This window comes from Paralichthys olivaceus, chromosome 20 (assembly GCF_024713975.1).
Source record: "Paralichthys olivaceus isolate ysfri-2021 chromosome 20, ASM2471397v2, whole genome shotgun sequence".
Classification (NCBI taxonomy): Eukaryota; Metazoa; Chordata; class Actinopteri; order Pleuronectiformes; family Paralichthyidae; genus Paralichthys; species Paralichthys olivaceus.
Genome location: NC_091112.1, coordinates 4,466,274 through 4,491,055, shown reverse-complemented (window position 1 = coordinate 4,491,055; position 24,782 = coordinate 4,466,274). Strand labels below are relative to the sequence as shown.

The 24,782-nt window shown below is 42.3% G+C and overlaps 2 protein-coding genes across 3 annotated transcripts in view; both read right to left on the bottom strand.

Annotated features, from left to right (window-relative positions):
• Window positions 1-2,458, bottom strand: part of LOC109639985 (uncharacterized) — a 31,978-nt gene extending 29,520 nt beyond the window's left edge. Inside the window, exon 1 of the mRNA XM_069516649.1 lies at window positions 2,118-2,458. Within this exon, the coding sequence (XP_069372750.1) occupies window positions 2,118-2,323 (206 nt within the window). The 5' untranslated portion in view covers window positions 2,324-2,458. The remainder of the gene's footprint in view (window positions 1-2,117) is intronic.
• A 3,896-nt stretch (window positions 2,459-6,354) lies between these two features.
• Window positions 6,355-21,357, bottom strand: prdm1b (PR domain containing 1b, with ZNF domain). 2 transcript variants are annotated; one of them, XM_069516839.1, is made up of 8 exons: window positions 21,247-21,357; window positions 17,029-18,322; window positions 16,331-16,658; window positions 12,786-12,905; window positions 11,289-11,529; window positions 8,961-9,889; window positions 8,728-8,856; window positions 6,355-8,256 (listed from the first exon to the last, which is right to left on the bottom strand). In XM_069516839.1, exons 3-8 carry the CDS (start codon window positions 16,499-16,501, stop codon window positions 7,687-7,689), a joined length of 2,160 nt encoding a protein of 719 aa, XP_069372940.1. In that variant the 5' UTR covers window positions 16,502-16,658; window positions 17,029-18,322; window positions 21,247-21,357; the 3' UTR covers window positions 6,355-7,686. The 2 variants fall into 2 exon arrangements, with proteins under 2 accessions (XP_069372940.1, XP_019965492.2); XM_020109933.2 differs by lacking the exons at window positions 12,786-12,905; window positions 16,331-16,658; window positions 17,029-18,322; window positions 21,247-21,357 and adding an exon at window positions 11,784-12,389.
• Window positions 21,358-24,782: the final 3,425 nt, after the last annotated feature.

Sequence of the window (24,782 nt, the reverse complement as noted above, 5' to 3'; positions counted from 1 at the left end):
ATTAAAAACGCATTCATTCACTGCAAATCATTTCTATAGAGAAGCTAATAACATGCTCCGAAGCCTATTAACGCTTTCAAGAGGCAATTGTATTGGACAATGAGCGGATAAGAGGCTATTGAGAAGAATGATCTATTGCTCTTTAATCCTCTTTTAGAAATTAATGAAGTGTGACTGTATCACCTTGTACTGTTTATTATTTTAGACCAAATGCATGTCCTCCGCGCCTGTTAAACGTCAGCCTTGTGTAACCCCTGTGCACAGCTCATGTGAGCAGCTCTTGTGTGCAGAGGCGGCTCTGGTCTGATCAGCCCATCATTTATTTGTCTCTGTGTGCAAACACAAGCTGTCGCACTGTCTGCTCTGCAACCACATGATTACATAGTACAGGCATGTGACTTGTGGCTAAACCGGCAGCCTCACCTGTGTGTGTATATGCATGCAACGTTGCTTTTATGTTGTGTGAGGCTTGAACAGAGCACGGTAAACATCCAAGACCAGTATGATGAAGTAGATGGCGTTCAAAAGTTAGTTATTTGATTTAATCATGTTTTTTTTGCACATTCTAAAATGGCCCTCAGAGCCTCTCGTCTGCCAAACACCAACAGTCCCTAGATCCAGATTTTTGTTTGGATCTGGACGAATTTGCACATACAAATAAAAAATCTATTTTTTTAATCAAAATATATGAATTTCAAAAAATGTATGTTGAAAAATCTCGTTAAGTCCTGGACCTGCACCAAAATGTTTAACAGGTTCAAACAACAAGCAAACATAGATAAGAACGTATCACAGAAAGACAAAAGTCTGTCAGGGGCTTATGCTAAGTGTCACAATATTTTAGCTTGTGACAACCACAATAGAAACGTCCTCGTTGATGCAACTCGTTGACATCTGCGGAAACAAAATTCACTGATGCTTTTCCAAGAACGCAACCGAACCACCACAATGGGACCACAACGATCACCCACTTGATGTGTGTGAGTGTGTATGTATAAGAGCTGAAGACGGGTTGGCTGGTAGTGGAGATTTGCCCTTCAACTTAACCGCTTCACTATTATGTACATGTATGCACAGTGTAGTATTTGTCATGTGGTTGGGCTTGGTGTGGCTCAATGTGGGGCCCCCAGGTCCCTTTTTCCTGGGGCCCCTGAAACTCTCCTATAAATTAAACGTTGCATATGATGATGCCATGAAGTAATTACTGATTCTGTTGTTGTAGCGTTTGTCTTTTTGCAGGACTACGTAAAAACACTACACAACCAAAGTCCTTGAAACCAGGTGGAGGGATGGAAAATGAGCCAAGAAACCTCTGGAGTGGAAGATTTTTTTTTTTCTTTCATTTACTTTAACATTTCCCACATTTTTTCAAATTTCCTACAGAGATCTTTACGAAACAAATCATGTACGTGTCGAGTGCTAATATCTATGACCAGGTGACATTTGGTGTGGATCAGGATAATGATCTGGATGCATCTGATCTCAAACTAAAATCATTATTTCCAAATAGTTTATTGCTAAAAAAAAATATATACCAAAAGTAAAATGTTGCCTTTTCTAAAAACCTTTCATAAGCTACAATATATTGCTCAACAAGTCTGGAAAGTTTCAGAGAGATGGACATTGTTCATTTATTTGCTCTTTTTGCACAATCACATAACGTCTGGACTCTATTGATTTCACAGTCTCTCTTGCAACAGTCCCGTCCTCCTGAGCTAAAAATCACCAAATCATCTACTTTGATCAAGTGTTAAAAATAACAATCCCATTCAGCCATCATGTCCAAATCTAAATTAAAAACTCATTTAACGTGACACTAATGTCTGATTCAGTCAATGTGCTGGAGAAGTCTTCTTTTCTGAGTCCAGATGTTTACACAAGACACAAAGTGTGTGGGGCTTTGGTGCAGGATCTTCTCACTATATCAACATTATGGGTTAAAGTAGAACTGAATCTGAGTGATGAGTACTTTAACAACATGTTGAATATATATGGGAATACATCTGGAGCATGTACAGACCATAGGAGTAAATACTAAGGGCTGTGTTGTGCAGCTTTGTGGCTCGTTAAAGCTGCTCCATGTGTCTCATGCACACACAAGAACACCTCTGACATACCTGAGCACCTCTGAGCTGCCACCAGCTGACCTCTCCGAGCTGTTCTTCGACTTCGTCTTGAACTTCAGGAACCTGAACTTCTTCTTCTCTCCCTCGTGTTTGCTCGCTGCAGCTGCGTCCTCCCTCTGCACAGACTCGTTCAGGTTGGCCTCGCTCCGGGAGAACCAACTCTTCAGGGTCTTTCTGGATGAGCTCTTCTTCGCCATGAGGGCAGCAGAGCTCTGGAGAGATTTTGGAGAAGGTCTTTCAACAACCGAGTCCCTTGTCTCTCCTGTGAATCCCAGAAGATGTGGCCGGTGGGGGAGCTGCACAGTTGCTTCTTGCTGACAGGTGACAGCTGCTGCACTTTCTGAGTTCAGGTGTGGCGGTGGAGACACGCCCAGCAGCAGAAAGAGCCAATCACAGCGCAGACAGCCTCCCTGCTAATGAAGCTTCTTGCTTGTAATTTACCACCACGTTATTATTTACCTGAAGTTGATCCATTGTGGGAACTGTTGGGTTCCTCTGTTCATTTTAGGGTCTTCACCTTATTATGTTTTTACCTTTTATTTTAGTTTATTCATTTTTTTGCCATGGGTTTTATGAGACATTTTGCAATCTTGTTTAGATAAGTTATCATTCTTATAACAAGTTCTTGATTCTACCTTGTTTTAACATGTTTTACATTCATTAATGAGTCTCTCTGTGAATTGCTTTCAATATTGTTTTGTGAATTCATGAATAAATTGTGGTCTTTTACAGCAACATTTCCTCAGAATTAGCCTTTTGTCATAGAAATTATATATTTAGTCGCCTTGATCATGACGTACTAGTTCATATCGGTTTCCTATCAATACAAGGTAATAAATGATTGGTTGTATAATTTATGGGGACAAACATCCTTTTTTAATGTATATTTTATCTCCCTTTTCACTGCATCACTTGAACAAAGTGCCAGATAGAAATAAATGTGTTTATGCACAATCATATGAATATTAGAGTTTTGTTCCCGAAGTTCAATCAGAATCCATCGTAATACCACACGAATACCAACTTTTCCAAAAGAACAACACATCCTGAAGGTTTGATCAAAACCAAGTCTGGATGACATCATGTGATTCATTTTGTCAATATCCAATTCCATGTAATTACGTCTGCAGAACTAGGCCGAGGATAACAGATAACTAGATTAATTGATAATACTACTAATAATTATAATAATTATCATCATAATAATGAGCTTCAATTGCATAAACATATTGTGTGCAATCTTTGTGGATGAATGGTGACATCTTGTGGTCACTGTACAGTTCTCAAATGGATCACACATCTGATTAAAGGGTGCATGCACCTAAACAGCCTGTGCAGTCTGCATGTTTCTCACTCCGCCACACGATGGCGCCAATAGCTTTCTTAAACCAAGTCACTTACTGTGTGTGTCACCTGTTCATGGAGGAAGTGACTGAACTGACTGATGCAATTAAGGGTCAATCAATGACAATATATATTTTACCATTAATGATTTCCGCGAACTATAACAACTGTGTCAATCAGACTTTAGATCTTTATTGTAAATCAACATTGTTTAATAACCTCTTTACTGATATGATCTCACGAGACATGGTGACGTAAACCAATTTATATCTTTTACAATAAACCTTTGGACCCATATTGAGCTGACTGCTGCAGAGTCACAGTCTGGTGTGATGACTCAGGGCCCCGCACCCAAAGTATATGAGCTTTACTGATGTTTGAAAAAAAACCCACTGCAACGGAAAGTCTAAGAAACTGAGACTAATGACGCAGAGAAGAACAAACGTGATCATTTACTGTAACTTTAACATTAAAAAAAGAGGTTTTTTTAATGCCCAGTTCCTAGAAGAACAATTCAGAGACAAGAACAGTCATCGTCATATTTTATAAAAGTGTTTGTAACAGCAATCTATTTAAGATGGTCCCTAAACTGTGTATTTTGAACGTCATTACAGTTCAGATTTAAACTTTTCTGCTTCTGTCAGTTTCTCCATCTGTTGAGCATGCAGCCTCAGAGCAAGAGGATTTCCTGTCACCTCTGCAGTTTGCACACTTTCAGAGGTCTGAGGTGTCTTTATTCTGGTCGGTGGCGGCGTGTAGGTGTTTGCTGTGAGGTTCTCCCCCACAGCTGGGATCACAGGAGGAAATACTATAGAACGAGGAGTGATTGTGCAGCAAAAATGTGGTTCAGATATGTGGTTCAGAGAAACAGAGAGACTGACAAGAGAATTACTGGAAAGAGTAAAGAGTGCTTACAATAACTTTACTGAAGATTGTGTCGATTGAAAGTGTGTCTCACCACCACGGGAAAAGATGATCTAGTAAAAATCTTATTTTAAAGGTTTCATGTCCGTTTAGGTAAACACCAGCTGGGCCTGTAGATATAGCAAAAGATAAAGATTCAGGTTTTGAATCTAGCAATGTCTCGTTTGAAAAACCTTAAATGAGACGTTACAATACTAAATCAGAAATATAAAACATGCACAAATGCTATAGAACCAAAAAAAGGGGGATGTGAAACAACAAAACACAGCACCACGTTCCTTACTTTAACCACTGTCAACGTAAATCATTCTCTTCTTTATTCATAATAACAGTAACGACAGCAAACATGAGTATAACAGGGATGTTGTAATCTGAAGATTGTGATGTAAACAGTGTTTTTTCTGAGTTTCCTCTGTGACTGAGTTTCACTTCTTGTGTTTTACAGGGAGCCTGAAAAGTGACTAATCCGAAGTGAGCTGGATGTTGAATGTGCGTATATGGACTGTATGGCTGTTTTAAATGCACAGTCACTGAGCCATCATCACCTTCAGGATGTCAGTAGGATTACTCAAGAAACACCGAACCAATTTCCATGTTATGCTGCGGAAGGGTGGAGCAATACCTGAGAAAAATTCCTGATAGATGGACGTATGCATGTTTTGTTTTTCTTGCACTTTCTGCACTGAGGCAAGACATTGTGTTCGCCTTGTCAATTTCATTAAAACACAAATTTATTGGAGCGTCCTATTCGGGCTATTTTGATTTAGGACTTTGGTAATGGTAGTGTGAGAATGTTTTGAGAATGAGAATGAAACAAGTAGAAGAATTAAGGCTTTCGAATGCACAGCCAAACCTGCTCTTTGTAACAGTCTCAGCTGAAGAGAACATGATGCATTTGAGCGTCACATGACATATCTGAGTTTCGATCCAGTTAAAGCCTTTAAAGGGAAACCATTTTTATCAGATTGCTCTCTACGGTTTTTTTTCCTTTCTATTTCTGAATCTAACTGACATCAGCTCATCTCACATTTCTTTATATGGTCATCTGCTCCAACCACAGTGTACTTGATGCCTATTATTAGTATTCATGATCCTTGGTATTTAACATATTTCAGCATAAAAATAACTGATACTGCAGGTTTCAGCATTTCACTTGCAGCATTAGCATTAGTATTTCCTGGAAGCAGAAGTTTTCAAATTCAGTCAGCGTTTCATTTCATATTATTAGTTTGCTAAGAGTTTATTATTATTTGCCAGTTTCAACTTGATTTTTGAGTTAATATAATTTCTACAGTTTGTTGTTTACAATTGTACAGAGATGTATGGAGCAGAAAAGTTCTTGATACCTGCGTTGGGTACTGTGTGAATGAAAGTTAGTGGCATCCAGTCTGAACAGGTCAGGTCAGGTGTAGGTGGGCGTACAGCGTACAGTTCCTCCAAATATGGCTACTTCTGTCAGGAACGCTTTGTCCTGATTTACCCATTTATTGCACAATGGGGATACAGTTATGATTGGCGCTGAAGGCTCCATTCTTTTTATGTTACCTGGATTAGCCGAGCTGCATGCTAAGATAAAACAGGAAACATGTGCAGAACCCCCCGGTGGGCGCAGCAGGGAAGGTACATTTGTTCAAGATGAATATATCATTAACCACGACCATGTTTGGACTCAGAGCTAAAAGGTGGAGGCTGGGGTGGTGGAGGCAAGTTGCATGGCGTGACTGGCAGTGTAGCTGAGCTTGGATCAGTGAGGATGAGGTCGTATTTAAATGGACCGCTTTGCTAAGAGAGTGGGCTGTGCTTGGTGGGTGACTGGGTGATCAGTAGCTGACAGCTTATGACAGCTGAGCACATGACTCCGTGTCCTGCATGAACGCAATGCTTCATTTCTGGTTTAAAAAAAACCAAGATGGCGCCAACCAACAGGGGCAGAACAATAAAACAAACAGGAAAGACCAGGTGTATAGAAACAATATCTTTAATATGCTACATCATGTGAATATAAAAGTATCATCAAAATAGTCTCTCACATATAAATTCTGAACATCTCATAACCTGTTTCGAAAAATAAACTACATATAGAAACATATTGTATAAAAGGAAATCAAACTACAAACATGATAAAAAGATATGACTGACACAGTAGTAAAGTTTTCAAGAACACTTTCTGCCTCTTCCTCGTTTTTTTTACGTAAACACGGACAGATCTACTTACATTTTAAATTCCAGTGCTAGGTGACACAAATATTAACAATGCTAGAAAAGGTTGCTCCTGTTTCGCCTGTTTGTTTTGTTGCTGAGGTACATTTGGATGAATTCTGCGGTAAAGCTGCATACGTATAAGTATAAGTACTATAAGTACGTATAAGTGTAAGTTTGTGGAAGAATCATCTAACACATCAATCTGGTAAGAAGCTACTCAGCAAATAGACGTTGATTTTGGTTTGAAAGAAAAAAGCTTGTGAAGCTATTGTGACAGTGCAATCACAACAAGTCTATTTGTTGTGAATGATCCTGAATCGTTTTCCTGTCTTCCCTCATTAAAACCAGTTAAATAATGGAACCAAACACAGTGCGACACATTCAAGTTAGTTCTTTCATTGTCAATTTGGCAATTGTTCATCAAGATACCATTTTTTTTCCCTTTTTAATCATAAATAAATAAAACAGTCGAGGAGCAGGAAGGTGGATTGTGCTATCACTGTCTTTCACGCATTCTACCACTCGTTGCACACACACACACACACACACACACACACCCAGAAGCTCAAACACACTCTCACACAAAGTAAAACAAATACACAATTAGAACAAGTGAAGACTTATACACAGGTTTATGCCACATCATTGTACCTGAGTGCATTTATATTTTCCTTCCCATGGAGATCTGATCTCCTTGGAAATATTCGACAGAAAAAAACACTAACAGCCAAAACAAACTATGACAAAACTAAATAAATATAGACGACTCAAATTTTAAAAAAAAAGTAATAAGTTAAAGCACGAAAAGCAAACACTTCTCTACCTGAGTGAAAAGAGTTTTAAATACTTCACAGCTTAACACTGCCTCCCTCTTTGTAATTTTCCTAAACTTGAGTTTTGGGAGGAAGTACAATCACTGAATACCCTCGCCCCAGTCTTTGGATTGCTCTTCTTTTGGTGTTGCGCTTGTTGGATTATGACAGTTTATAACCCCTGTGATGCCCCTCGTGGACAAAACAGGGAGTTTTATTTGGCGACATCTGTTTTCTTTGTTGAAGATATGCTGTATGTTCATCTTTTTATTTGCTCCTCACTGTCCCTCGGTCTTCACCGTTGCCCGTTTGTGGAGATGAACAACACTGGCCCTCTCCTGATAGGCCAGAGGAGGGCTGTGATGTAATGCAGGTGATTGGGCCAGGGACTTGGCTGGTGCACTGATAGCAGCTGTCAGAGCCTTCAGCAGGATGGTGGCCTCCCTCTGGTCCTCCTTCCCCTCGCCTTCCAAGGTGCGAGCCAACCAACGCTCAATGGCTTCCTCCACCTGTGGCGCAGTTGCCGTCTCCGTGAGCGTGTCGGCTTCTTGGCTCGCGTCGAAGCGCTCCACCATCTCCTTCATGTGCACGCTGACAGGAGCGCCGGAGTTGGCCAGGCAGCAGCTGTGCTGGTGGATGCGGAGGGAGAAGCGGTGGAAGAAAGACTGTGCGCAGAGCTGGCAGTGGTAGGGGCGGTCGCGGCTGCTGTGGAGGCGGCGGTGCAGCTTGAGGTGGATGTACTGGGTGAACTTGGTGCTGCACATCTTACACTGGTAGGGTTTTTCTCCGGAGTGGAGTCGCAGGTGCGTTTTCAGGTTGCTGGTGCTACTGAAGCGTTTATGACACACCTGGAAAACATGAAATTAAAGGTGAAGGTGAGAAACATTCACGAGACTGATTATTAACACCCTGAGAAAACTGTGTGGATTATGTTCAGGATTATTCTAAAAGATTTTATTTTACAGTATGAGGTCATTCTCATGTTATCAGTAGTGCCGGGCTCAGACATGTTAGTCCTGTTCTTACTTACACTTACATAAAACAAGAGGAACAACTGTATATTTCTTTGTATGACTAGTTCCATGCAGCTAAACACTCCCACAGAGTCACATTAGCAAACAAAAGCAAACAAATAAGAGATTACATGACAAGGTGGGTAGTGGCTCAGTGAAAATCAGGTTCTGGGCTACGAGAAGGCACATGAGTCAGAGAGCTTTTAAGTCTTTGTATATGTCTCACTCTTGATTTTACACCTGTGTAAGAGAGAGGTAAACACACACACACACACACACACACGTAGGCCTTTATTCTCAACATACCTGACATTCATGCGGCTTCTCCCCGGTGTGGACCAGGTGGTGTTTCTGCAGATGGGCCAGCTGAGTGAAGCTTTTCTTACATAAGTTGCACTGGAACGGTCTCTCGCCACTGTGCACTCGGAGATGGACCTACACAGATCATACAAAGAAACTTAATAAGCCTCGATGTCAAACTGCAAACGATGTGGAGAGTTTTTTGTTTTTTTTACAAAAGCGAGGAGTTGAACTCTTACCTTAAGATTTGACAGTTGTCCGAAAGTCTTCGAGCAGATGTTACATTCGTATTTGATCTTCCCGTTCTGCTTCTTCAGTGGGTAGGGAAGGGATTTGTGGCCGGGGCCGTTGCGCGGCGATGCGATGCCTTTGGTCATAGACAAACTCAGGTTCATGGCCTCCTCGCAGCTGGAGGGGGACTGGTCAGGGGATTGTTGCTGGCTGTTGGGCTTGGGGAGAGGGGAGAGCTCTGGCGTGGCCGGGGCGCATCGTGGTGGCGACACATTTGGCGTGAGTTCTTTCAGACCACCCTGCGAGGACGGTGGGTAGGGGAGGGACACTGGGATTAGATTGGGCGAGCCGATGGGGGGGTATGGGAGTCCGTCTGTGCCAAGGTAGCTGCCATATCGGAGGGTTCCTCTTGAAGGCATCATCCCAGGAAAGGGAGGGGAGTACGAGGGGAGGAGGAGGCGAGGGTAGTGTGGCCCATATGGGGGGAGAAGCTGGTAAGGGGGCTGGAGGGGTCTGGACTGCTGGAAGAGAGGGTAAGAAGACACCAGACCCTCCCTGTGGCCGTAGAGGCCGTGAAGATGCAGAGGGAGATTTCGGTGTGGAGTCGGTAGCACGGGGTGGTGCTCAGGTAAGTACGGGTGATTTAAGCCCAGTCTGGGTTCTCTGTGTTCGGGCCGAGGCGAGGGAATGATCCCCTGGTCCTGCTGATCTCTGTCGCTCCTCTCCTCCTTCTCAACCTTTTTGCTGAAGTCCATGATCTGCTCGTCGGGCGTGTCGGGGGGAGTGTCTCTCTCCAGCATCTCCACGTCGATCTTCTCCTCTCCCTCTTCGTCCCTCTCTTCCTTCACCTCCTCCTTTGTCCTCTCTTTAAACCACGTCTGCTGAGGTAGGTGCTTAACGTACTCTGAGTCGTGGTCCTCATCAGTGCTCGTGTATTCTGTGAGGAAGAAAAATGAAAACGTCATCATGGGTTAAAAAAACCACACACAGTCACTCACACAGCCATCTGCCCACATAACACACTCCCTCTTATGGTAAATGATAGTAGTTTCAGTTTTGTCTTGACACACACACAGAATAAGTTTCTATTTGGCGATTAGAGTAGTGATTTAAGTGTGGGAGAACGGGTTAGTGGTTAAGCGCGTGGGAGTCCATGTGAGTGTGAATCCTTTTCTGAGTATCTCTGTCTTACCGTATACTGGCCACAAGAAAATGTGAAACGTTTCTTCCTTTTTTTTTTTCCTCCATCTCATTTCGAGAAAGTCTTTTGTCCCTAAGTGCTGTGTCAACACCTGAAAGTGCTCAGTGTGACCAACATTTAAAGGGCTGGACCACTTTTTTTTGTTTTTAGATTTTTTTTGTTGTAAACCTCATCGTTTTCTAAATCATGACATAGTATTTTACATATATTATTGTAATCTTCTGCTTTAAACTGTGCACATTTCTATTATTTGTCAAAGTTACAGCATGGTTACAGAAACCCAGTTAAAGTATTTAAAAATGTCCTCTGGGGTTGAGTTTTTCAAGATTCGTCAACCAACACCCAAACGTCAGGTGCCAAACAAGAACTGAATTCCCCTTGACTTCTGTCACCACTGTGATGTTGAGGGTGGATGCTTTTCAAGATCCATTAAATAGATGTAACAATGTAATGAAACCCCTTTTGACATTAGTCACCTGGATGGATGGTAAAGCAACTGGTGCATCCAGTTGAATGCGTGAATCATCAGACTTTGTGACAGCAGTCAGGATGATGAGGGAATGACTTTCCATTCTATTAATAGCAGAAGATAAATGACTCAGAGAAGTACTTTGACCACCCATCACTCCCTTTAGATCCATCCAGTCTCCTCTTGGTGTCTGGGTTTTTATTTTAGTGTGGTCAGCACATCTCCTCTTATCCTACATAAATATTTAGCTCTCTGGGGTTAAACCACACAGTAAGGATCAGCATTAAACCAAATGTTTACTGCTGATAAAAAAAGATAAAATCAGTTCCTGTTCATGACATGACACATCTTCATTCTCTTTGAAGTGAAAAGAATTTTGCTGATAAAAAGTCTGCAGACTGTCTGCCATGTGTTTAGTCTCGGCACAGTTTATCTAGATTAAGTTAGAAGTAAGAAGAAAAAACTGACAGTGTGTCATTTTGCCGCCTTCGCATCAAAACAGCTGATAAGTCTTTCACTCCCTCTTGCTCACTCATATGAAGTTCATGTGCGAGACAGTGTACTTCCAGGAACTATCCCACGATCAACCACCAGTATCTTGCCTATTTTAAAGCCTGCAGGCAAGATCATGACATCTTCATCCACATTATATATTCATGCACTCACTCTGTTTGACGTCGTCCTGCTGGCCACAGAGCCTCTGGGCGAACTCCTGGCTGTACCAGACCAGCAGCTCCTGTTTGGGCTCCACAGGTCGGATGGTGTAGAAGTAAATGTCCTGGCCGTTCTGGCACGCCACCAGGTTCTGCTCGGCCAGAGAGCGGGCCGGGTTGACATAGCGCATCCAGTTGCTCCTGTGGACGTCATAGCCATCGAGGAAGTTCTGAAGCTGGCCACCGCTGTAGATCTGCAGGAGGAAAAGAGAAAAAGGGATTTAAACTTGTTCACATGTGGGATACATGTGAAGCAACAAAAAAAAAAATCTAGTTTCAGCTGTTAATTAAAATTGTCTAATAGAAATTTAACCATCCACTGCAATGGCATGACAGCTTTTTATGCTATTACTCCAATAATTTAAAATACAATAAAAATGCTGAAAAAATCCTCACAAAATCCTCAAAATATAGAAAAACCCAAAACCCAAACAGGAAAATAAATCACCTCTGCCATGTACACTTAAATATCCTGTGTTATTATGCTCCTCTGGTCTGTTCAGCTCTAAAGCTCTGCCCCTTGTATCACGCGAGTTCAACCTGTGTGTGTGTTTGTGCTCAAGCTCCTCCGTATTTGAGAAGGGACGTGTGGAGGCGTGGCCCGCCCACTGACTACAGTTGCTGAACTACCTCACTCTCACTCTCCCTCATTTTCTCTTTCCCCTGTAATTCTCACGTCTGGGCTGTGCTATTAATCACTCTGCTTGCGGAAAAAGGAAATATTTGCTGGAGGCCCGACAGACAGGTGGTGGCAGGCGGCCAAACTGCACACACGTCCGCCCCGCGTACACCTGTGTCACGAGCTTGATAAAACAATCTCTCCAAGGGAATGTCAGACTTTCGCTATCGCACAGGTTTACAGGAAATAAAGGAAACAAAGGCGGAAGGAAAACACGTAGGTTGGGCAGCAGAAAGAAGAAAAAGTCCTCAGGGAATTGACTCAGCAGAATAAAAAAAAGTCCTGCATGACACAAGCAAAACTAGTTTGGACCAGAGAGAGAGAATAGAACCACAGGGGACATGACCACTTAAAGGCGACAGGAAGTCAAGGATTGTTTGAGAGCGTGTGAGTGTGTGTGTGTGTTGAACAATAGTCTCTTCCTTTGTGTATGTGACACATGTTGCATATGAGTTCAGTGCCGGTAAGAGCAACAGTGTCGGCAACTTCCTCTAGAATTTTGACCAAAACCCCTGCACGCAAATGCAGAGTGTGTGAAAGCCTTTTTGTTTCCTTATTTACGTACGGACGAGGACTTGCTGTGAAACTTCTGCCTCTGACCAGTATCTTGAATAACAGAGGAAGCTGAACGCGGGTCACCAGCTGCAGTGTGACGATTCCCATGGTCATTTTCTCACATCTAGATTTGAAGCCCAAATGTGAATATATATAAAGTGATATATAAATGTGTATTTACGTGGATTTGGGAATGTGTATATTTGTTTTCCTTACCCTCCAGAAGTATTTTCTGTTGGCCTGTTTGGGTACGTTGTCTTTGGTGTAGATGTCTCCTTGCAGGGGCCCGAAGCGTGTCCCCTGAGGGATGTATTCTTTGCTGAACACGCCCGTCACCTGAAGAAAACAGACCAAATACACGATTAGTGTCTGTTTCTCATCTTTTCTCCACCACCGCCTCCGGAAATTTTGAGACATTCTCTGGTCTCAAGAACCAACATTAGATCTTGTCGCTGACAGAGGAACTTTCCTTTTTGCTGCTTCTCTCATTTTAAACCTTGTATCTCGTTCTCATGTTTGTTGCTTGGTTCCTGTTGCGGTGGCTTCGTCATGTTGACCCAGACAGCTCTGGAGTCACGTTGAAACCCACAAGGTGACCCACTTTCTACACTAATGAGTTAAGCAAATGAAGAGTATTACACTTTCTCTGACTTACTCCACTGATCTCTGACCTGGTGTCCTCTTTAATACCAGAGGCACACACACACACACACACAGGGAGGAAACTGTGTCACCTGTTGTTTGTGTTGTGTTCGTGAAGAACTCTTAACTCGTCAGTGTCACGCGTTTGATTAAAAAAACACAAAGACAAAAGATATGGAAACAAAAAATCTTACTTCTTCAAGTTTCCTTCTTAAAGCCTGTGAACCTTTATGACTAAATGTATTTAAGATTGCAACAAGGAAATATGTGTAGGACATACAGAATATACAGTAATGGATGTGCTTAGAACAAATTATGATCTTTTCTACCGGTTACTGTCGTAATCTCATTCATTTTTAGATTAGTCTTTTGTCAAGATCGGTAAGAAAACTGCATCTGCAAATCTATATCGAAGACCTACGGGACATGTTAATGCCGTCTTTGTTTGAGGACAGCTTCATGATTCAAACCTGATGGACGGTCCACATGGCTTGGGGTCAGGGCTCCTCAAAACACACACACACACACACACACACATACAAACGGCATCAGGCAGCAGCATCTGCAACACACGCGGCCACGCTTTTCTTGAGGAGCTTTGTGTTCAATCCTGTTCAATACCCCCCCCCCCCCCCCCAACCCAAACCGACCCTCACAAACATAAACACACACTCTCTCTTCCTGCCATTGAGGATTTAAATTTCAAACTGATCCTCAAGAGGACTTTTCACGGTGACCTGTGCAGAGGCGGCCCCAAAAATCGACGACGATTTGTCGCACTGTGAAGGTTGGAGTTGGCTTTTCGTTAATGATGTATAAGCAGTTAATTATAGGAACAACAGGTCAGTGAGGGCAGCAGGAGTGTGTGTGAGTGTGTGTGTGTGTGTGTGTGTGTGTGTGTGTGTGTGTGTGTGGGTGGGGAGTGTGTCGAGCAGCCGCCAAGGCCAGTGAGGTGATTCCTGGATGCGATGAACCAGTGTGACAGGGACATTGTGCTTCACTGGCGTTGCGTGACTAACGAATCGCTGTGGTTGCAGCGCCGCTTGCTGCTACTTAACCGCTCAGCATAGCCAGGTTGGGAGCGGGGGGGGGGGGTGAAGGGTGTTGAGGAACGGAAGAAAGGAGGCCCCCGGCGTTCTTAAGTGGACCCACGCTATCACACTCCCTGAACGCCCTCCTTTTCTCCAACCCCTCCTGAGTCCCGTGTGCTTTTCTGGATTCTCCTGAAATAGCTCGTGCGCCTGCCACGGTGTGCGGCCTCATGCCTGGCTGGCTGCCTGTCCCTGATGAAAGTTAATCATCTGGTTTTAACCTAAATCCCCCACCACCACCACCACCACCACCACCTACCCACCCTCTAACACATACACACACACATGCACACACACCCTCTTCCCCACAGCATCCTTTCCACTGCCTCCTCCCCCTCCAGCATCACTGGCACCCGTTGCTAACGCCCCATCTGCCACGTGCCCCCTCCGCCCTCCTTCGCGTTTCCTGGCACGCTTCGAGATTTGAATTAAGAAATTAGGAATCTTAGCCAATCAGGCGCTGGATAAACAATCGCGTGGATAGTGCATGACAATACTCTATTAGTGAGTCCATGGTTTTCGTTATACACTCATGATGTACTTTACAGCTCAGGGGACATGTGCATGCCAACCATCCCAAAAACCCACACGCATTCAGGTAGCAGCTTTGTTTCATGATCTTTCAGGGAAATGGGTTTCCCAGCTCTGGCAGCTCAGCACAGCAAGCAAGTCATGTGACATCTTTAGGAAGGGAAACCAGTTGAGGCAAAGCAGATTACCGGCAGCCGCATGAGTGTGCGCTTGTTGTCATGTTTCATTTTTCATCCAGTATCTTTTCTTTCTGCCCATCACACACATGACGAGCTTCAGTATCTGACACAAAGGGCACATGAAACTCAGTGTCAAGCCCTTCTGAGATGCGTCATCTGGTAAACAAGGGTTGGGGATATGAAATGCGCCCTAATTGTGATTTTTATCTCCGCGTATCACAAGCTTTTACTTATCTGGCAGCTGTAAATACTGCAGAGGGAGGAGGAGGAGATAAGAGCATGAGAGCTAGAGAGAAGAGGAACGGAGGCAGAAAGTGTCGCCTTGCTCTGGACAGAAAGAGGAAGTCAGCCCACAAAACTTTAGTGTTGAATGTGAAGAGTGGCAACTAAAGACATGAGCGTCTCTTCCTTTTTAAGATGATGAGTTTCTCTATAACTGCATTTTTCCTTTGCATTGCTTTTGAGCTTTGCAGCAGTAGGCAACATGTCCAAGCATATGTCTGATTTTATCGCACAGGGAGCCAAACAGCTGACTGGCTGACACAAGGATATTACGCTGGCTCTCTGTGACTCACCTGAGTAGGTGAGCCAGGGTGTGGGAGATAAAGAGCACAAGCACGGTTGTAAAGAAAGAAAAACAGACGAGAGGGAAACTTGATGCAATTAAATGAGCTGGGAGATGCCAAGCTGATCCCTGACATTATTGTGTGTGTGTGTGTCTGTGAGTGTGTGTGTGTGTGCGTGTGCGTGTGTGTGTTTACATCCTGAGAGAGCCTGCACACGCTCTTGCAGGAGATGTAAAAACACAATACAATGGCTCAAACATTTGGGTGACAAAACATAAGGTGGCCAGAAGATATAAAAAGGCCCCTGACCTCAAGCTGCCGGTGGCATCATGTCCCCTACACACCCACAAACCCACACACACACACACACACCCACAAACCCACACACACACACACACACACGCACACACATGCACACACACACACACACACACACACACACACACCCCACACACACACACCCTGATGCACTCCTCTTTATTTGTGAGGATCTCATTAGTCAGCAGATCTTTTGTTCCACCAAACCCAATGCAGATGGCCCAACAGAATGTTATGCAACACAGAATTATTATATCCAAGCATAAAGGTCTAATCTCACCAAACTAACTCTTCCCCTGCAGCGTCGGGGACAGCGACTGACTTTAAGGAGAGTTAAATTAAGCTACTTGAATTTGTCTGACTAAAAAGTAAGTAAGACATTCAATATCTCAAATGGATGAGACTGAATTTGAAGGAAATGAACGAGCTCTTACCTCGTTGTCTGTGCCGTACTCAAAGGTGAGATTGCGTGGGATGGAGGTCATGGCTTTGGGCAGCCTGAAACTGGGGTCCGACACCTGGTCTGGGACAATGTAGGTGCAGTTGAGGGCAAAGTCCACCTCCCTCCACGCGCTCATGTCTCCTGGTGCATTATCCAGCTTCATCTTCACAATATAAATAATACTCTGCAGGTGGTTTTGGGCTCAGGACGTTTGGTTTGGTTTGGTTCTGTTTGGTTTGAGTTGCTTTGGCATAAAAGTACTTTGGTTGCGTTGGGGTCTAGGTCCCGTGTCTTTAGTTAAGTTGGTTGAAGCTCAAGATCTGAAAGAGGGAGGCAGGAGGAGAGGGAGAAATGAATTATGGTATCATTGTAAGTGAAGTAAAGTAAATGTTTTGAAAGTACAAGTAAGACGTCAGGTGAAAATGTCTTTACCCAATGCAGAATGACAATGACACAAATTCAGGTTACACAATAACTGCCTGCTGGCACTCTTTCATTACTCAAGCAGCTACTTCCATTCATGAGGGACCAAAGTTCATTGACATTGTTCTTGGCCTACATCCCGGTGTTGGTCACTCAGTTCATCTGCCATTTCTTAAAAGGCCCTTTCCTGCTCGGCTGTGTCATCCATCTTTCTAAAGCAATCCGAGGTCAATCTAAAACAAAACTTAAAAAGGAAATGAGACTTACTTTAGCACATTCATTCAGCTGTAGGATCCTCATGTCTTTGGTTATGTCATCCCTTAACTGTCCTCTTTCTTCTTCTTCTTCTTCTCTATACTTTCTCTTCTCTCTTCTTCAAGGATTGCTCTTAGTTAGATCCTTTGGGTATCCGCTCTCTCTCCACTCTGCCACTGTCACCACAAACTCATGAGCCCCGGATTGCGCCAAGCGTTTTTAGCTCAGCGCCCCGGCCAATCACAAGCCGCTGCGGTCACGTGACCCGAGCCATCTGACACACAACTGTTGGTTTCGGACAACAACATCGGTGACGTTGTACAATTGGCCGGCGAGTGCTGTTGTGATGAATGCTCACACATATACATATGCACACGCACATCCACGCGCACACAAAGAAGACATGTTAATGAATGAATAAAGGGAGAGCAGATGGCTGGCCTGGTGCCACTGAAAAACACACTCGTGGACTTTTGCTTGGTTTGGCACTTAATGAGCAATCTGCTGCCACTGTATCTCCTTGACCTACATCTGACTGTCGAACGTCTCAGACCCCCAAGACACACACACACACACACACACACACACACACCATCCCAATATTTTATCCTATCTTTTGAATTTGATCAAATCTGGTGCTAGAATGTCGCAGCAGTAGAACATTTATCTCTGCCATTCGTCCCCTTAAATTATTATTATTTTATATTGTTTATTTTTTGTCATCACATAACCATACATGCACATATATATATACAGATATACAGATATATACATTTGAACAAAACAAAGTGAAAAATATACAGATTATAGAAGTAATTGCTGAAAATGTCAAAACCTCTCGCTATGATAAAGAAAGTACATTTTTAAAAATGGCTCACTTTTACAAATCTGCACCAAAATGAAATGGCTTCCTCTTTGACTTATACCTCATCCTTCCACCAAGTTCTATGGAAATCCGCTTTGTTGATTTTGTGTAATATTGCTTACAAACCAACAAACTAGCTGAGGTAAATATCTGATGCTCACATTCAACACATCAACTCCTTCCTTTTGAAAACACTGATACATGCTCCGTGTTGTGTTGTCAGGTAGAGATTGTGCAGATGTAGGTTAGGTCAACCAGCGCACATGGAAAGAGACTTAGACACCTGTCTGGTAACTGTCCCCTTTACTTTCAGACACACACACGCAGCATGGATCACTGGGTCACCTGTCGCTCTGCATATAGATCGTCAGGAGAGAGCGGATAAAACAGCTCATGGAGGGAAAAACGAGAACGTGACCTTTCGCTTTGAGACGTTGTGACCTGGGTAAAAAAAAGCACAAGTGAAATGAAAGTTTTCATCAGGAAAGTGCCTTAAAATACAACACGAATTTATCAACTTCATCACATAGGTCACATAAATGAAATGTTCTCACCCTTTACATTAAAAACATATTGAAGTTTTAAAACATGAGTCATTAATTGTGTATAAAAGGAATTATTTCTCAGTTAATTTTTTTTCCCTTTAATTTACAGCGTGCATCTTGACCCCATCTGGACTGAATTCCTAAATTCTTTGTTCCTAAAAAGTGTCATTTAAAAAAATCTATTGTGTTTATACAATAAAATAAATCATTATTTGATGAAGAGTATTTTGATTCCCAGAGTTCAGTGAAAGATAAAAACAAACAGAAAAAATATATCATTTCCTAATAGGCTTTGTTATTTCTTTCGTAACTTGGCTGGTTCATGGTAAGTTGGTTGCCATATGGCAAGAATGCTATTCCAAGAGTTGAGCCTCCAGTGTGGCGTGGGGGTTAATGGTGGTGGTAGAAGTGTGAGTGTGTGCGTGTGCGTGTGTGTGTGTGTGTGTGTGGAGGGAGGGGAAGTAGGGATTTGGGTTCTTTCACTGACCCGCGCCTGGCTGGGCTAATTTCTCTAATTTGCAGACAGTCTGGACTCAGGCTCAGGGCTCAGAGGCTAAAGACCCGGCGCTGCAGGATAGCATGCGAGCGGACTCATCTCACCCCTGGACACACATCACATCCGGCACATTAGTCCAGACATCTTTCCAGTGAGGGAAGTCTCACTCGCACAACAGGCAGGGGGAAACTGGGCCTGAGCACGATGAGGGAGGGGGAGCGCCAGGCAACACGAAAAGGATGAGTGGAGGAAAGACCTGAGGTCACCTGCACTAACGCTGTCTGAGACGGAGAAAATCAGACAAAGGGAAGTGACCTGACAAGAGCACCGGGCTATTTAGAAAGAGTCTAAATAAACACCTGTGACCACGCAACATTCTAATTGTGTTCTGCTTCAGAGTCAGTAACAGTGCGGAGAAAGCTGCCACCTGCTCTCAAACACTGATCTGACAAGTGAGTTACATGACGACTCCTTCACTCCTGATTCACCTTCAGCTCAAAAAGCCTCTTCCGGTGAATCTGCATGTTTGTGTCAGGTGAGAGTATTGAATCATGAGCGAAGTATAATGGAGAAGTAATTTTACAAGTAGTACATCTGTTCCCCAAATCTACCAGCAAACAAATAGGGCAATTAGCAGTACAAAGTAAATAATCCTATTGTTTACCCATCAGTAACCACTGATTCCCCGACTTCCGTCACCGTAAGCCCCGTCACACGTACCCCAAAACATGGACATCAAACAAACATCAGATAAAATAGCTGAAAAGACTGTTCGGGTTACAGTAACATGGAGATGACTCATTCATTGTGAGGTTTTTCACACCGGTTCACGGTCACATGATGGACACCAGCACTTAACGCTCACTCACAAGTTTAATCTTGGTGCTGAATGTTTGTTTTTCATGAAGATTTAACTGCTCACAAAAAAAGGAATATCCATTAGTCCATTAACTACATATAGAATAAATGTATCATGGCTCACAAGGAGTGTTTTAAATCTCCATGTTACTGTAAGAACCCCCTTAAAAATATAATATATATATATGTATAATATGTGCATTCTTTGAACTGATTTTTGGGAACTACAACATAAATCACAGTTTCCCGTAATTGAGGCTTGCGTCAGGTAATGTGCGTAGAAGGCGTGTAGTGGCGAACAAGCTTTCAGTGTAATATGGCCTCCAGCGATGGAAGGAATGAGCCAGGGCAGACCGCTGTTTCTCAGTATATTTAACTTTCCTGACATTTAAAGATTGTGAAAGATGGGAATGTTGCATTGGCCCAGTTTGTGAGCCTATACATTCAACATATGACTGCATGACAGAGGAAAACTCATTTCAGATGATGCTCCTGTGACTCATCGGTAGAGTCATCCTTTACTTGTCTGTAGAAGTCTTTCAGTTTTATTATTTGAAAGGCTGAGTAAGGGCAAACACCTGTGTGACGCTAATGCTAAAGGTTAATTATCAAGGGTGTTATCAAACAATAAAAGGCAGTACAATAAAGAAAAACGAAATTGAAACTTCTGGCTCTATCTCAGTATATTTTACTACAGTGTACACGGGACAAGCTGGTGACGGACATTCTCCTTAAACCAGATCATCTCATTTCTTCGGAAGTCCTAGCCCACGGAAAGGCTGTGTCTCAATCATAAATGTAACTCAGTGTTGTCTTCAAAACATCGGCCCGATGTGAGCACCTAACTTATTTCACACAAGATAAATATCAATATAAAGATATTTCTATATAAAGAAATTCATTTGAAAACAGAAATCTCGTCCCCAATGTTGTTTTGCAGGAAGTAAAGTTGAAATGTCATCGTTGATCGTCAGTTTGTTTTGGATTTAAATACCTGGTGATTCATACACCTCACATGATTCTCCTTCAGTACACATAGAAAAACAAGCCAGGGGACTTTTCACTGGGTCATGGTTTCTTATGAGAGCCTGACAATCACAAAAAACTATTTTCAGGGTGTTCCTAGAAAAAAAGATCTATTTGTGGTTTGTATTGTCTAGAGTGCCTGGAAATGAGCAAAGGCTGAAATCATGAGAGTAGAAAGGTGAGAGGAACTTCACGGTGATCGTCTCACTGTCATGATAATGTGTTGTCAGTATCGCCGGTGTGTTGTGATGCCAGATCAGGGATCAGTGATTTAGAAGAAAGAAGAAACAGTCCAGTCATGGAAAAAATGTAACGAGTCATTGTGTTTCCAGCGGCTCGCCCGTGTGTCGGAAACTGAACACACCGTCTACCTCTGAGCTACAAACATGCCACGCCCCGAAATATGTGAGATAGGTGATGACAAATTAGATATCGCTCACTCTGTCTTTCTCCGGTTCTTGAAGTTTCCATTCATTGTTATTCAGCCAGCGCACCCCTCCCTTGATGTTTATCCAGCTCTGCTGTTTGGTAAACAGTGAACAGCTGAGCATTAGATCTGTAGAGAGAAAAAAGAGGATTATTTGCCCCCGATGAAGCATCGTTACACCCATTCCACGGCTCCAGGAAGTAGCCGGAGGAACGTCACATTTTTGGGGGGTTTGTTGTTTACTCGCTCCGGCCGGCTTAGTTTTCCACCAGATCCCTGAGGATAATCCCGGCTATTTGAACCTTAGATATGTAAGATTACGTTATTGCACTTTATCGCTAACAATTGTTTTCCTGGAAGCGTCTTTGTTTTGCCCGGGATTATTTTCGTTGAGGTCTTCAGGGGTCGGAAGTCTCTTTTGTTATTCATGTGTGTGTGTGTGAGGGGGGAATCCTAACGTCAGGGTTTGTCCCCCTTGTCCCTCTATGTTTTTATCACTCGTCACCACTTCTCTTTTAGCTTCAATGTGATAAAGGAGGATTTTCTTTGCTCCTTATTTGTTTGTTTGTCAGCGGGATTAAATCTGAAAAACTGATTCTCCAATACATTCTGTGAAAGGACGAGACAAGGGCCAAAAAAGAGCCCATTGCATTTTGTTGTTGTTTTCTTTTCTTTTTTTTTTATATTTTAACAAATTTGTCAGAGAATGATCCAAAAAACTAAATCCACATCTAGCAGGTGTGAATGTGGTTTGAGGGGGCTGATGGGCATCTATTTCAGTGTATCTGTTTGTATGACGTACTGTATAAGCATGATTCACTTCACTTCCTTGCAAGGTTTTTTTTTATTTGTTTAATTTCCAGTAAACAGACATGATACGGTGTGACTTGACAAATATCAGTTTTTGTCTTTATATGCAGTCACTGACAGAAGCCTTTGTGTGGCAAAGACACGACAGACAGGAGCCGTCTCAAATCTTATGGAAGCAATCATGTTTCCATATGGGAATAAATCCTGTGTCGCATTTAAAGGTCAAGGGAGTCAACATGTATAATCCAGGTGTGATTTGAAGCACAAAGGCACAGAGTTAATCTTGATGTATTTTCTCAATACATGAAAGTAGACAACTACAGTGACCTAAGTGTTACATGTATATGGAGGTTATTAAAAAAAAACAACTGAAATCCTCTTTTTCTCCATCTGTTTTAAGATTAGTGAGAAGTGTTTCTCATCCATGAGTCATGGAGACTCTTTGCAGGTCCGAGCAAATATAGACAGATGAAGAAAACGCCTAGTTATAATCAATAAATGATCATAACGTCAACGCAAATAAATGCAAACACACTTCTCAACACTTCTCAAAATGCAAAACAATCCGATATTTATCTTTCAGCTTTGTTAAACTTTTTACCACGATACTGACACTGTAGCATAAAGGTACAAATATACAATATACATATATATATTCATCCTTAAGCCAAATTAACTACTGTTAGCTGATTATCTTTGCTTCACCGCTGCTGCAAATGAAGTTGCTGACAATGAACTTATCGTGCTTTTGTGTTTCTGCCTTTTTGCAAATTGGTGACTCAAAGCTGCAACGAAATATGACACTAAAAAATCTGCAGTGCATTTGCTGCAAACGCTTGTGACTCACTTGCCTGAGCTCTTGGCAGCTAAACAACATTTACTGCAGAAAAACTGATACAAATCTGATCTGCTTTTTTGCACATCTGTTTATCCGTGTAAGTTTAACACAGAGTGAGAGCTCACACTTTGGTCACCGGTGGAGCAGAAGCCAGACTTTCTCAGACTCCGACAGTCACAGACCAAAATAACAACAACCAGTCATTTTCACACCTTCTCTGCGTTGCACGAAACGAAGGAGGAAGATGAGGTATCATCCTTTTGTGCAACATCATGTCTGTTTACCATGCAGATTGTACCTTTGAGCCACATAAAGGCTTGTACGCACATTCTACTACCCATTGGCTGAATAAAATGTGCATGTTGATATCCCATCATGGACGCTTAATGCAATCTACACTGCAGTTTAACTCATTGCACATTACTCATGCTATTAATAATAAATTAAGTGTTCAGTCAGCGTCACTACCAGGAACATTTGTGGCACTTTTATTTCTAAGAATTGATGCTGATCTTGCTCAATCGGGCCTTTTCTTCTTTTTCAATAAACGAGCTCTTACTTTCTCCCCTCTGCACACATCAGCATTATTTGTGGTTTAATCAGAAGCAGTATGTGAGATGTATCTCAATGGTGCTGCTGTGATTCTCTTAGTTTAGACATGTGAATGTTCACACTTACAGAGAGTATCCGTTAGCAGCAGCAGAAAAGGAACACATGGACGGTGCAGCAGCAGCAGCAGCAGCAATGCTCCGGATAGGGATGTTAGCATGATTGTGTTTTATCTGACATTAGTTTGCAAGCTCTTGTCATATATCAAGTCTTGAGTCAAGTACAAACTAGTACAAACAAAATATCACTCCTGAAATATTTCAAATAATCAGTGTTGGAGCTGCAGGTTCAAACTGCACAAGTAAGTTGAGAAATTAAAGTTCCAGAGGTTCAACCTGCAGAATGTTCAATTTTATAGAAAACAAAAGCTGGGCTGAAAATAATGTAACCAGCAGGACGCACATGTTCAGTTCAACAGAACAACAATTGTAGTAGTCCAAGTCCAACTCATACACATATTACAAATATTAACTTAATGTACCTAAGTATTCAAAATAAAAGTACTTATTCTGGAGATCTGGCAGTGACTGACATATTTATATGAATAATAATATGACATTATTTACTGCATTAGTAGCCTTGTAGTTTTGCTGCTGATCGAGGTGAAGTTAGTTTTCGTTTTTTAACTTTATGTCTGTGGAACAAATCTGTACTGACATGATGAAGTACTAGACGGGCTCACCTCTGTGGGCCTGAGTCATGTATCTGAGTGAAACTACGTCAGGCGGAGGAAATTTATCTCTGGAGGAAATGCTGACAACTCTAACTGATCTTTAACGGGACACTCCTATTTTTGGAAGGGGTTACAACAAACCAGAAAAGTTGTGAAACTATAACAAAAAATGAAATGCAGAATCTTAATTTGAAAAGCTGTGATAGGTGCCGGAGTTACGAACACAAAGGAGTACAAATTAAATTGCAGAGGAAAATAAAGTACTGTGAAATTAACCTTAAGTACTTTTATTTATGTGTTTGTGTATTTGACAGGTACAATGCAAAGACACATGGCTGCAGGAACTTGATAGATTTCAAGCCAAGGCCAATTTGCAATCAAAATCAGAACACATTGTTAGTATAAGAATATAAACTGATCTGATGAGCAAGTAATCATATAAAATTACAAAATTACAAAACATGTGTAGAGCTGCGTGATCAGCGGTTGTTTCAGACAGTGTTTAATATCTTTATTTAATGTTTTCAGATCTGTTTAGTCCTTTTCATTCCACAATTGACATTTAATGATCCTGTATTTCAATACTCTCTGAACTGCAGATTAGAAATACAATAATTAC

Bases quoted from the DNA above. Each gene is read 5' to 3' on its own strand.
- prdm1b (XM_069516839.1), bottom strand. From the start codon at position 16,501: ATGAAGCTGGATAATGCACCAGGAGACATGAGCGCGTGGAGGGAGGTG. The intron at 12,906-16,330 runs GTAAGAGCTCGT...TGTTTTCTTCAG, and splicing joins AGTACGGCACAGACAACGAG to GTGACGGGCGTGTTCAGCAA. The intron at 11,530-12,785 runs GTAAGGAAAACA...TTCCTCCTGCAG, and splicing joins ACAGAAAATACTTCTGGAGG to ATCTACAGCGGTGGCCAGCT.